General features: G+C 38.1%; 1 protein-coding gene across 3 annotated transcripts in view; it reads right to left on the bottom strand.

Moving 5' to 3' along the window:
• Window positions 1-4,613: 4,613 nt before the first annotated feature.
• Window positions 4,614-13,816, bottom strand: part of CCDC196 (coiled-coil domain containing 196) — an 18,580-nt gene continuing 9,377 nt past the window's right edge. For all 3 annotated transcript variants that reach the window (XM_006142424.1, XM_006142422.1, XM_006142423.1), the window contains 3 exons: window positions 12,619-12,760; window positions 4,960-5,018; window positions 4,614-4,767 (listed from right to left, as the gene is read on the bottom strand). In XM_006142424.1, the coding sequence (XP_006142486.1) occupies window positions 4,657-4,767; window positions 4,960-5,018; window positions 12,619-12,760 (312 nt within the window). In that variant the 3' untranslated portion in view covers window positions 4,614-4,656. The remainder of the gene's footprint in view (window positions 4,768-4,959; window positions 5,019-12,618; window positions 12,761-13,816) is intronic.

Raw genomic sequence — 13,816 nt, 5'->3', positions numbered from 1 at the left:
AGTACAAATAAAATTGCAATAATGATATTTCAATCACTAATATTTTCTGATTACTAATTCCATTTCCTATAACTTGATTCAAAGATGGGAGTACCTTAAATATAAACATATTCCAACTAAATTGGGAGAAATAGTCCTCTCTGTGATCTAAGTTAATATTGGTTTATCACTTAATCTCTTGGGAGTTTGAGTAGCTTAAATGAGTCTCCAATATTTTGGATAAGTTGACCAAATAAATGCATTCGTATCCATAAAGCCAAGATCTATATCCTAGATTCACCAAATTGCAGACACTCATGAAGAGGCAGCCAATCTAAATGATAAGTTTGCCCTGTTATAGGTAAAATCCCAATGTTAAGTCTTAAAGATAAAGCAGGATAAAAGGCTTTATATTTCAGTATTGTGTTTTGGTTTTTTTGGGGGGAGAGATTTTCACTGTAGGGCGCGTGCGCTCGCCAGACAGACAGAGAGAGACATAGAGACAGAAAGCGAGAAATCACCCCCCAGGGGGGATGGTCGCGCCACAATCCCTTCTCCTCCATTCTCCTCTCGGGATCTTGGGCACACACACACACGCGCCCGGCGTGAGTTTTAAGCCACCGGTCCGGGACACGAACCGCGGTCGACTACGTGGGAATCCAGCGACATAGCCATTACACTAACTGCTGGTTCCCTCAGTATTGTGTTTTGAAGAAATTGAAAGGTTTAGAACATTCGAAGGAAAGATGATAAGCCTGTCTGATAATGAATTTTTAAATTCAGTGTTTTGGAAAAGTAAAGTAACTCATTTTTTTAAGAATCTATAAACCAGGACCAGCAGATTGCATAATGGTTATGTCTCTGGACTCCCACATAGTCAATCACAGTTCAGGTGCTGGCCCCAGTGGCTTTAAACTCATGCCAAGTGTGTGTGCATGCCCAAAGTCCCGAGAGGAGAATGATGGAAGAGAAGGGATTGTGGTGTGGCCAGCCTCAGGAGATGGATGGAAGAGAGGGGATGGTGGTGTGGCCAGCCTCTGCCCCCCACCCCTGGGATGATTTCTTGCCTTTTGTCTTTCTGTCTCTCTGGCAAGCACACATGCCCTAGCAAAAATCTCTCACTAAAAACAAAAGAAGTTATAAACCTTTGTTAGTAAGTATACCAGTTTATTTCATGTCTTAGTTAATCAAAAACGGATGGCAAATTATATACAAATATAAATACATGGTAGTGATAAAAAAAACCCAATAATTTAAAAACCTTCAAATGATGCTCTTTTAATCCAATTTTAAGATTGAGAATCTAGGGAACCAGAAGGTGGCATGGTGATTAAGGTGCTGGACTCCCACGTGGCTGACCGTGTTTTAAGTTTAGTACTTGGCAGCTTGAAAATCTCACCTAGCGTGTGTGCGTATGTGCCCAAAATCCCAGGAGTAGAATGGAGAAGGGATTGCAGCCTGGCCCTCCATTCTGGAGGTTGATTTCTTACTCTCTCTCACTCTCTCTCTCTCTAGTGTGAGCATATGCACCCTATGTTAAATACACACACACAAAGAGAAGAGGCCAGCAGGTGTTGCAGTGGCTACAGAGCAAGACTCCCACATAGCTAACCGCAGTTCAGGTCCAGACATAGTGCCTTGAAAATCACGTTCTGTGCATGTGTGTGCCCAAAATCCCAGGAGGAGAATGGACTGTGGTGAGAATGGCCATCTTCCCAGGTGGTGACTTCTCTCTTTCCTTCTCTGTTTCTCTCCAGCAAGTGCCCTAAGTGCCTAATTAAGACAAAAACCTTAATTTAAAATGAAATTAGGAATCTAAGGCTTTGAGGTTAAAAGACCAGTTCAAGGTAGTCAGTGGTACAGATTATATATTGTTGTCTTTTGTTCTTATTTCTTTGTCTAATCCAATTGATTTGGAAAATCTCTCTCAAGACTGTCTTAAGTTTCTCAGAGATTAAATATTAAGAGGTGGCTTTCTTGAAACAATACAGATTGAGAGACCAGCAGTTAGCGTAATGGCTGTGTTGCTGGACTCCCATGTAGTCGACCACAGTTCAAGTCCCAGACCCCGTGGCTTAAACTCACGCTGGGCGTGTGTGTGCCCAAGATCCTGAGGGGAGAATGGAGGAAGTGAAGGAAATTTTTTAATTTTTAAAAGTGCCTTCTAATGTCAAAATTCTGTGGTTTCTTAAAAACCTTCTTTAGTCCCAAAGTACATTTTTCAAAATTCACCTTTAAAATGCACCTTTAAGATTTTGAATTAACCTTGGGAGAAAGCACATTTGAGTTACTTTGCTCAATAACAGAAACTATGGAGGAATCCCATGAATTACGAAGCATTTTGTGACAAATCCACTCTCTCATATTGACATGCAATAGGAAATTAATGCCACCTTAATCAGAGTAAAAGAAAAGATCTGAAGATCTCAGGAATAGCAATATAATCCAGTAGTAGTTTACATAAGACAGGGCATCAGGAGGCCTGAGAGTTGGCAATTAACTCTGTAGCCTTAAACAAGTGTACTTCAAAGTATTCACGGATAAAAAATGAGGGCTAGAGAGTGGCATTGCAGTGAAACAAGATACTCTACGAGACTGACCCACATGGGAAGGTTACAGGTTCAAAACAGGAGACTCCCTTGAACACGGTGGGCACATACATGCTCACAATCCAGTGCTAGGCATATACATGACCATAATCTAGTGCTGGTTGAAGCTGGAGGTGGACTTCTATCCAGAGACCCTATTGGGGTGCTTGTGCCCTCTTTTTCCTTTAGGGAAGAAAAAATTTTTTTAAAAGTTTGTAGGAAAATGGAGTTAAAATATAATTTCATTTTGGCACAAAAAGTTTTGAAATCTATGTGTAATTTTTTTCTAAATACACATCTTCTATGTTCTTTATAAAGACCCCTCATGTCTCTGGACTCCCACGTAGTCGACCGCGGTTTGAGTCCCAGACCCGGTGGCTTAGAACTCACGCCGGGCGCGTGTGCGTGCGTGCCCAAGATCCCGAGAGGAGAATGGAGGAGAAGGGATTGCAGCGTGACCATCCCCCCTGGGGGGTGATTTCTCACTTTCTGTCTCTGTCTCTCTCTGTCTGTCTGGCGAGCACACCCGCCCTATGGCGAAAACCTCTCAAAAAAAATTTTTTTAAAAAGACCCCTCATACGATATTTACTGAGCCTCTATTAAATCACAGTCATTGTGTTAGGTAATCAAAAATGAAAAGATGAACAACACATAATTCTGGATCTCAAAGAGCTCACCATCTGGTTAGGGAGATAGCTGTATAAACCAGTAACTACAATAACTCATTAAGTGCTATAATGGAAATAAGAAAACCTAGAGTAGTGATTCTAAGACCTAACTGCACATTGAGAATTTCACAGGGAGCTTTTAAAATATATAGATGCTTTTACCCTCTTTTTCAGAGATCATGGTTTAAATTATCTGGGGAGGGATCTAGAGAAATACTATTTTTCAAAGCTCCCAAGGGGATTATAATACACAGCTAGGGTTGAGAATCACACTGAGTACCAAACTCAGTCCTTAAGAAAAATAGTCAGTGGGCAAGCAGACCATGAAAGAGAATCTTTAACTTTGTACATGGAAATAATAGAATTCATGCTATATTCAGGGTACTGTAAATAGTTCTGTAGAGCTCTTAGTTACTGTAGGGTGTATGAGGAAAGGGGAATACAGTGAATGATGAGATTGGAAGGCAGGCCAGACGGCGGGTCTGTGAAGAAACTGGGACATTACAATAAAGTCAGTGGGAAACAATAGGGGAGTGACATGATACTATGTCTTTTTTTATTTGTTTGTTTTTTTGTTTGTTTGTTTTTGGAGAGGTTTTTGCTATAGGGCATGTGCACTAGCCAGAAAGACAGAGAGAGACAGAGAGACAGAAAGCGAGAAATCACCCCCCGGGGGGCTAGCCACGCTGGAATCCCTTCTTCTTTCTCCTCTCAGGATCTTAGGCACATATCCACACGCACCTGGCGTGAGTTTAAGCCACCGGGTCCGGGACTCAAACTACTACGGTAGACTACATGGGTCTCCAGCGACAGAGCCATTACACTAACTGATGGTCCTGATCCTATGTCTCTTTTGGAAAACAGTTTCCTGGTTTCCTTTAGTACTTAGAAGGTAGATTAGAGAGTCTGGAAGCAGGGAAGCTAATTAAGAGATTTTGGTAATCCAGTTAGGACAGAGAGCCTCAACACAAACAGAGGTACTGGAAAGGTAAAAGAAAGTCAAGGAATAGATTACAAGGAGGCAGGTTCAACAGGGCATCTAGACGTGGTTGAAAAAAGAGCTAGGGCATATGATTTCTCTTACTTTGTACCTTTTGCACATTTGCCAGTGATGGATCAGCCTAGAATGAAATATTTCAGAAATGGAGACAAACTTCTTTTTATGGACATAACAACATATACTAGAATTTCAATGTTGTCATTTCAAATCTAAAATGACCTAAATAATCAGAAGCTTTTTACCACCCCTAAATGACTAAATTCCTGACATGCTTAAAGCCAGGCATCTAACATTTCCACCCAGATTGGTAGGAGGAGAGAGAGAAAACATTACTAAAACAAAGGTTTGAAAGATTTTAATTAACACAAATGGTTGTGCCTAGTCTTTAAATCTGTCCAAAGCAAATGGAGTGAAAGTCTTCTAATTCTTCAGAACTTCATCTGGCAGTGACCTTAGAAAAAAGAGCCTCCCTCCTACATCATCAAACTGGTTTCCTTTAGCTCCTTGTTCAGTGTGGGATCCCAGAATTCTCTAAGAGAGGAGAAACAAAGCAAACAACAAAAACAACAGAAACAAAACAAAGAAGACAGCTAGAATATTGAGCACTCACTTTGCAAATCTCCTAAAAATATTAAGTCAGAATGTATGTTAACAAATGCATTCCAGAAATCCTACTATCCAAGACTTTAAAGTGACTTTTTAAAAGAAAGCACAAGTTCTTACCACATTGGATTCGTTTCTATTGGTAGTTACTCTGCCCACAGTTGTAGTTCCCATAGTACCTAATTGGAAACAGGAAAATGAGCCCTTTCTTAGAGAAAAACATTGGTTTTATTTTTAGTGGTAAAGCTATTAATATTCATCAAAGTATCATGTAATTATATTATTATAAGGCTGACTGTAGAATTAGTATTGATGTGAATTTTTGAGTTGTTTTAGAAAATAACTTCCATCAAACAATATTTTTTAAGTTGAAGTGGTGGATCTTTTTTCTGTTTGGAGCTCATGTACCAAAGGGATAAAATCATTTTAAGATTACATGCAAGTAAAAACAACTTTGAGGGGTAATATCATTTTAAGATTACATGCAAGTAAAAACAACTTTGAGAAACTACAAAAGGTACTTCTAATACAACTTCTAGATGAGGGAATAAAATAATAAAGCATGTACATGTATAAACATTCTCAGATAACAGATATATTTCACAAAAATAATCTATCATGGGAAGCAGAAAACAAACAAAAGATAAAGGAGGGAATGGGGGAGAAAAAGAAGGCAGATAGAATGATACACATTGGATAAGAGGGAAGGGGAAGAGGGAGAATTACAGGGTGCTAAATAGGACTGTAGTGAACTTGTCCTAAGTTTGAGTTGCCAGACTAAAATATAGGACACCCACTTATATTTTAATTTCAATAAGCAGGGAATAGCTTTTAGTATAAGTATGTCCTGTGCAATATTTGGGATACACTTATACTAAAAATTATTTATTATGTTTCTAAAACTTGAATTTAGGGGAACCAGCAGTCAGCATAATGGCTATGTCACTGGATTCCCACGTAGTCGACTGTGGTTTGCATCCCAGACCCGGTGGCTTAGAACTCACGCCGGACGCGTGTGTGTGCGTGCCCAAGATCCCAAGAGGAGAATGGAGGAGAAGGGATTGCAGCGTGACCATCCCCCCTGGGGGGTGATTTCTCGCTTTCTGTCTCTATGTCTCTCTCTGTCTGTCTGGCGAGCGCACACGCCCTGTAGCAAAAACCTCTCAAAACAAGCAAACAAACAAACAAACAAACAAAAAACCTTGAATTTAGCTGGGTGTCTTATTTTTATTTGCTATCTATGACAACCCTATCGTAGGCATCTTACTGTTCTCCTGAATGAAACACAAGTTGCAGAATCTATTGTCATCATTAAAATTATCCTAATATTAGTAAGGGAACAGTTTGCTTTTTTCAATCCTCAAAATTTTTATTTAAGGAAAAAAGGAATTTTATTCTCCCCCTATATGTTTGTAGGGCTTTATGATAAGTGAAGGAATTAGTTTAGATATTAACTATAACCTACTAGTCCCATAAACTTAATGTTGACATTCAAAAAATTCAGCTTCCCCAAAGCCTAAAAAACCCTATGAATAAGGACAGTACTACTTATCAAGGACCCAGATTTGACCTAGTTGTGGTTTTTCTGCCTCTGCCTTACAGCATTTTACCTTAGCACTACACTATTTTCCTTTCATCAGCACCTGATGAAGTGTATTTCAGCCATCAGGAAGAATAATTCTAAAGTGAAGTAAAGGTTAAAGCTAGAGGAATGACTTACTTTCAGAACAGAAGGAATTTTAGAGTAAATAGGATCTCAAGAGTATTCATTTCCCACCTCATGGTCTTTCATCTGAATTTTTAAGTGTAGCATAATATTCACATCCAACCTTCAGGTTCTTCTCAAAAAGACCTCAAGAAAATGCTGAGTTGGTGGGGTGAGGGTGGGGTAGAGAAAATCATGTCTGTCAGAATCAAATATCTTATCATAAGTTACATTAATACTGAAGATAAATCTCTTCTTTAAACACCAGCAGGTGTGATGAGAAATTCAGCTGAATAGAGAGATTGCCTAGTGCCTGTGCTCTTTAAGATAGGTGATGCCAAAGGCTGCAGACTGCTCTCTTGACTCTAGAGAAGCCAAGCAGGGCTGCCATATACTGATCAATTATACTTTTATACTGGCCAGGAAGTAAATCCTTTCAAATATGACTGTCTCTGGAAAGACCAAAAGGAAAGACTTCACCCAAGGTGTAAACAACATAAAAATGTTTTCTCTTTTAGAAGACTAGGTGATGCAATATTCTAAATAGATTAATACTGACAATGGCAATGCTACAACCTGGGCCTCAGAGGAATTCAAAATATGGATTCCTTCAAGTGTAACAAAGTCAGTAATAATAAAGATTGTATTTCACCTACCAAATGAATCACACCACTGCAACTCAGCCAACCAGCACATAGGACGGTGGGAGGAGGGGTAAGTGGGTTAACTGGGGTAAGCTCTTCCTTTACTTAGAAATGCCTCAAACAGAAGGACCTGTACCCTGATTTACTAGGAAATGACTAAAATTACATGCTGCCCTTTCTCTAAGATAGATTTGCGAAATTCAATTCCTTTGAAACTAGGTTAAAAAGAACACTAATTGAGAATACTATTAAGTACTTAAACTTCAAAATAATCACCACCTTGTGCAATTACTCAACTTATTTTTTTTTTTTACTTCAGTGTCCTAATCACCTGATTTATCTTCAGTAGAAAGAACCAGTATTAGACAAGGGCTGTGCACAAAGTTGGCAGTGATTGTGTTTCCAAATAGCAAGAACTGTAGTTCAAGCAGTAGAATAGGTAAGGATTGTGCAGCTGAACACTTGAGTTTTCTAATCAAGTGTGACAGTAATACATCTTGGTGTCACAGAGCAAAAATATCAATAGTTTTTCTTTTCTCATTTGATATATTAATGTGGCACATTTTGTCCCAAGGGTAATAAAAGGCCAATGTTTCCCACAGTATGTCATGTTTCCTAAAATACCACAATGTGGACTTGATGCCTGGATGTGGATGGTGCCACCTACTGGGATAAGTATAGAATTACAAATCTCTCACTCCATTTTGGAACATGCTTTATTATTAAACAAATTAATATCAAGAAGTATGATTCTTCACTGGGAGGATTATACATTAGACAGGTGATAGTTTGGATTCAAATCATAGCCTTTAGAGCTGGAAGAGGCATAACGAGTCACATACTTTCCCGCTGCCATTTTTTTTTTCTTGCAGTAGGGTCTTTGTCCTCTCCGAAGAGAGAGAGAGACAGAGACAGAGATAGTGAGAGAGAATATGAGAAGCCATCCCCAAGGGGGATGGCCACACGACAGTTCCTTCTCTAATCTCCTCCTGGGAGCCTGGGCACACACACACCTGCATTTGGTGTGATTCTCACCCACCAGGTCCAGGACTCAAACTATGATTAAATATGTGTGAGTCCAGCACGTTAACCACCATACCATCTTCTGGCCACCAATACACACTGTCATTTTATAGCACAGTCTAGATGTAAGTTTTAAGTAGAGTCAAAAGTCTAGCTTCTTTGTGTTTATTTCTTGTTCTAAAATACCTATTTCCTAGGTATATAAATTTTGAATGTGTGCGTGTGTGGGGTTTTTTTTCTTTTTTTTTTTTAGAGAGAGAGATTTTTGCTATAGGGTGTGTGTACTCACCAGAGCGAAAGAGACAGAAAGACAGAAAGTGAAAAATGACCCCCTCCAGGGGCGGGGGATGGCCATGCTGCAATCCCTTCTCCATTCTCCTCTCTGGATTTTTGGGCTGACATGTGCCTGGAGTGAGTTTTAAGCCGCCAGGTCCGGGACTCAAACCACAGTTAACTACGTGGGAGTCCAATGACAGAACCATTACACCATTACACCATCTACTGGCCCCTATTTTTTGTTGTTTTGTACAAATAGGTACATACATTTTTAGTTTTTTGTTTTTTGTTTTTTTTTTTTAAGGTACGTGCACTCGCCAGAAAGAGAGAGACAAAGAGATAGAAAGCGAGAAATCACCCCCCCCCCCAGAGGGGATGGCCATGGCCACCCCACAATCCCTTCTCCTCCATTCTCCTCTCGGGATCTTGGGCATGCATGTACACACACCTGGCGTGAGCTTAAGCCACCGGGTCTGGGACTCGAACCATGGTCGACTACATGGGAGTTCAGCAACATAGCCATCATGCTAACTGCTGGTCCCTGTACATACATTTTAAAAAATCCATTTGAGGGTTAAACAAAGTTATCGGTTTTTCACATGCTCTATAATATGTTACTGTTGTTTTAGATCAAGGAAAAGTAATACATGACTTGTTCAGGTTATACAACTGGTGAGCCTCAGAGTCAGGTCTACAACTCATGAATCTGAGTATATCTTCAGTGCTTTTCCCATTAGATTATACTTTCTCAAAATTTTATAGTGAGATGACTTTATTTGGTAACCAGAAAAAATTTATGAGGTGTTAGAATACATTATATACTACAACTCACATTAAGAAAATTATTCCCTTTTTCTTTCAAATTTAATGGTATCAAAAAGAAAGTATCAATTTGGTGCAGATTTTCTTTAAAATCCTCTATTTTGCTAATCTCACTTCCTAATAAAGATAAAACAGGCCTAAAGCCAGCAGGTGGTGCACTCGTTAAGGTGCTGGATCCCACATGACCAAGTCTGTGTTTCAAGTCTCAGACTCAGCGGCTTGAAAAACACACTGAGCATATGTGTATGTGTGCCCAATATCCTGAGAGAAGAATGGAGGGGAAAAGTTTGCAGCATGGCTATCATCCCCTGAAGAATGATTTATCACTTTTTTCTCTCTCTGTCTCTCTCCAGTGAGTGTGCATACCCTATGACAAAAGTCTAAAAAAAAAGAAAGAAAGAAAAAACAAAGATCATCAACATCTCAGTAAAACTTTAAAATTTTGTTTTTTTGAATTATTATTATCAAGTTTACCTTCTACAGAAAACTACATTATTTTTTCATTTAAAATAGTAATACAAATTTTATTTTTAAGGAATGCAAATTATGAAATTAGAAGTTAATTTAAATATAAAATAGTGAATAAACAGTAGTCCAAGTAATACATTAAGATGAGAAAAACAGTACCACTCATCTGCCATACTACTGTCCCACTGCTGGTAATAAACTCTTAAAATAATTACTTTTAAGGGCCAGCAGGTGGCATAGTGGTTAAGGCACTGGACTCTCACATGACTGACCACAGTTTGAGTCCTAGATCTGGAGGCTTGACACCCATGCTGACCATGTGTGCATGCATGCCCAAAATCCTGAGAGGAGAATGGAAGAGAAGGAATTTTGGCATGGCTTCAGGGTGGTGATTTCTCACTTTCTCTGTCCAGTGAGTGCATGTGTCCAATAGCTAAAATCTTTCTAAAAAATAAATAAATAAAAGTAATTACTTTAAAAATTCCTCCATGAAGGGAACTCATTCTTTTTTTTTTTTGTTATTTTCTTTTTAAACAACCAAACACTAAATATGTCAACATAACCAAAATCTCGAACTTTGTTAGATTTTAGAAGCACTTCGACTCAAACCCAAATATTTTGTATATGAGTATTAAGAGATAAATCTGGCCTATAATTGGTGCTCAGTAAATATACAGTCCATAAGACATAGGACCAATAGGTCACTCATGCCTGCAGTGACATTAATTTGTAGTAACTAAACGATATAGTATTACTTAATTCTCCAGAAGCATAAGAGGAGAGAAAAGGGTATTGATCATGGGCTGTCCCCGTTTTCAGCTGATTCAGTGTTCTGTAAGCAAGGGTTAAAAAACAAACAAACAACAACAACAACAAAAAACTCCCAAGGCAATCAGTTAAAGGGAACTCCACTGTTCACTAGTCTAGGCCTGATTTGAATCTGATGCTAGAAGACTTTTGGCTCTTTATCCTTTGGATCCCTTGGGATAACCTTCAGCCAGTTTTAAATCAAGTAAAACAGTTATCTGTCTGTCCTCCTTATACCCTCCTTTCCTCTATTTTTTTTTAACTTGTATCTTAATGACTTTATACTCCTTCTGGTTGCATTCCAGTTTCTTGCTTTTCAGCTTTCTGCTATCCAATTCTAATCAGAAATAAGTTGAAAGAAAAATATGTGTAGAAAACTGCCAGAAAGCTAGGATAGGATCCAGTCTTCTGGATTTTTTAAAATTTTATCTCTGGGTCAACAGAATGCTATATACTTTGGCCAAATCATCTAGAGTTAATCCTTCATTTTTTACAAATGTAAGATTAACAATTTGTTATTAGGTTTGTCAAGGGATGGATAAGAAACAGCTGAGGAAATTTAGATTCCAAATTTATTTTAGAAATGTTGAAGACATTGGCTACTGTTAGAACACATTTAGTGTCCTGTTCCCACTGTAAGAACCTGGAGAGTAAATTTCTCAGATCTTAGTACTAGGAAAAGCTTTGTTTCTTCTGAGAATTGGTTTGCTATTATTTCATAGATACTGAAGATCTGCGTGTTTTGTTTGTTTTTGGTTTGGCTGGAAATTTAGAACCAAATTTATAACCTACTTTACCAAATATACGGTACTCTCATTTTTCATTTGCATATATTTCCCTGGCTTCAACTTATTTTCTCTTTCCTTTGATCTACTCATGTATTTATTTACTTATCTTTTGAGAGATTTTTGCTATAGGGTATGTACACTCACCAGAGAAGAGAGAGAAAGCAAGAAATCACCCCCCAGGGGGATGGCCACGCTGCAATCCTTTCTCCTCCATTCTCCTCTCAGAATTCTGGGCATGCATGCACATGCGCCCAACGGGAGTTTTAAGCTACCAGGTGTGGGACCCGAACCATGGTCAACTATGTGGGAGTCCAGCAACATAAACATTATGCCATCTGCTGGTCCTTACTCATGTATTTAATTTTATGTGTTGTGTGTGATTTTGCATGAGTGTGTGCATGTGAAATATTATTTTTTAAATAGGGTATTATTTTGTTGCAACCCTCCTGCCTCAGCCTCCTGAGAAGCTAGCACCACAGGTGTGTGCCACCACACTGACTTTTGGGCTGGAAATCAAACCTGGGCCTCCCATGTGGTTTCAGCCTACCAAATAGCAGCCTTCAATGTGCACTGCAACTGTCAGACCTGTGTGTGATTTTTATAAGCTATTCAAGCCTTTTTTTGGAACAAGACAGAAGAAATTAGAGACATACATCTGAATAAACATTGTCTTTCTTTGGCCATGATTTCCCATTGCATGTTCCTTTTTAAAAGTGCAGAGTTGAGATTCATAGATACTTGAAAATTTAAGAATCCTTTTCCCAGCCCTCAGAGCCATTCCTTTATTCTATTTTTTATGGTAAATATTATAATTTCCTTGAATGATGCCATAAATTCTTTGGGAGAAATTGCTGAAACTCGCAGAGGAACATTTGTATTAGTGAAATTCATGACCATTGTCAAATACCTATCACCTGCCTTTCTGCTCTGAAATGAATTGAACAACTCTAATTCCTAGGAGGTAACTATTATTTTATTGAAGGTCAACTATGTATCAGTTACATATGCTAATTACATAATGTATTACTTTATCTTTACAAAGAAAAAATTAATTTTCTCCAGAGAGAATTCTTACCTTGGTACTAGAGCTTCCAAGTAATAATGATAATGATAGTGAAAGAATTTATTATCACACTTCTAAAATTTAACTTACTGTGTGTTGGTCATTGTATTGCTCACTTTGTAAATAATATCTCCAATGAAATTCACACAAAACAAAACCTTAAACCTATATTACTTTACCTACCTTGGGACCTGGGAAGATTTAAAAGTGCTTGCTTTGGCTCAAAATTCTGCTGTAAGTACAGTGATAATTTCAGATCATTGGCCTTTTGGTAATTCTTCAAGGCTTCAATTCTCAGCTCAATCACTTTGCCATGAAAGTCATTCTGAAAGAGGACATTTTTCAAAGCTACTTAGGTAGTATTGGCTTTCTAAATCTACTGTTACTTGAACCCTCTTTACCCAGAAGTGTGAAATTATCCTATTATGCTCAGTCTTTAAAAGTTGGACAGAAAGTATTTGTGGTTTTCTCCCCACTTCAAATAGAACAAAATCAAAAACATAAAAAGCAATACTATTTATACCAAGTTACATGAAGTGAAGCTTAACACAGGTTTCTACAGCCATCTCTCCATGATACATTTTTTTTAATTTAAAATATATTTTTATTTTATTATTCTTTTTTAGAAATATTAACTTTTTATTTTTCTTTTCATTTATCTTTTTAAATTTTTTTCATTTTATTTTCTTCTATACATTCAATCACATTATTATTTGACTTACAAAATGGATGTTTCAACAGGTGAACATTTCACCCTAGTACAGTTGATAAAACTACAAAATATCTTCAACAGAAAATACCACATTTGTGCCATTAGCTCTTTGCCTCCCTATTTCTCTTCTAAATGTCCTTCCTCAGACCCTCCTTTTTCACAAACACTGTATCTGGTATTTACATCTATATACTGTGTTTCTATATCCTTTAGTCAATTACTTTCCGTCATAGAGTACGGGCATTTGGTATATATTAAGTGGGGACATACAATACCTCTCCTTCATAGCCTGGCTTGCTTCACTCAGCAGTAGATCTTCCATATTCATCCACTTCCTGTCAAAAGCCAGGTTTTTTTTTATGGCTGAATAGTATTCCATTGAGTATATGTGCCACAGTTTTTATATCCATTCATCTGTTCATGGGCATTTGAGTTGTTTCCATGACTTAGCAATTTTGAGTAGTGCCACAATAAATATCTATGTGCAAGTACTTTTCCAATTAAGTATTCTTCTGTCCTTTGGATAGACACCAAGGAGTGGGATTGCTGGATCATATGGTAGTTCTATTTGTAGATTTTTGAGGAATCTCCAAATTGTTCTCCACAGTGGCTGGACCAATTTACATTCCCACCAGCAGTGTAAGAGAGTTCCCCTTTCACCACACCCTC

Source organism: Tupaia chinensis, unplaced genomic scaffold (assembly GCF_000334495.1).
Source record: "Tupaia chinensis unplaced genomic scaffold, TupChi_1.0 Scaffold000075_1, whole genome shotgun sequence".
Lineage (NCBI taxonomy): Eukaryota > Metazoa > Chordata > Mammalia > Scandentia > Tupaiidae > Tupaia > Tupaia belangeri.
The sequence above is the reverse complement of the archived record's forward strand: the minus strand, read 5'-3'. Positions and strand labels throughout refer to the sequence as shown.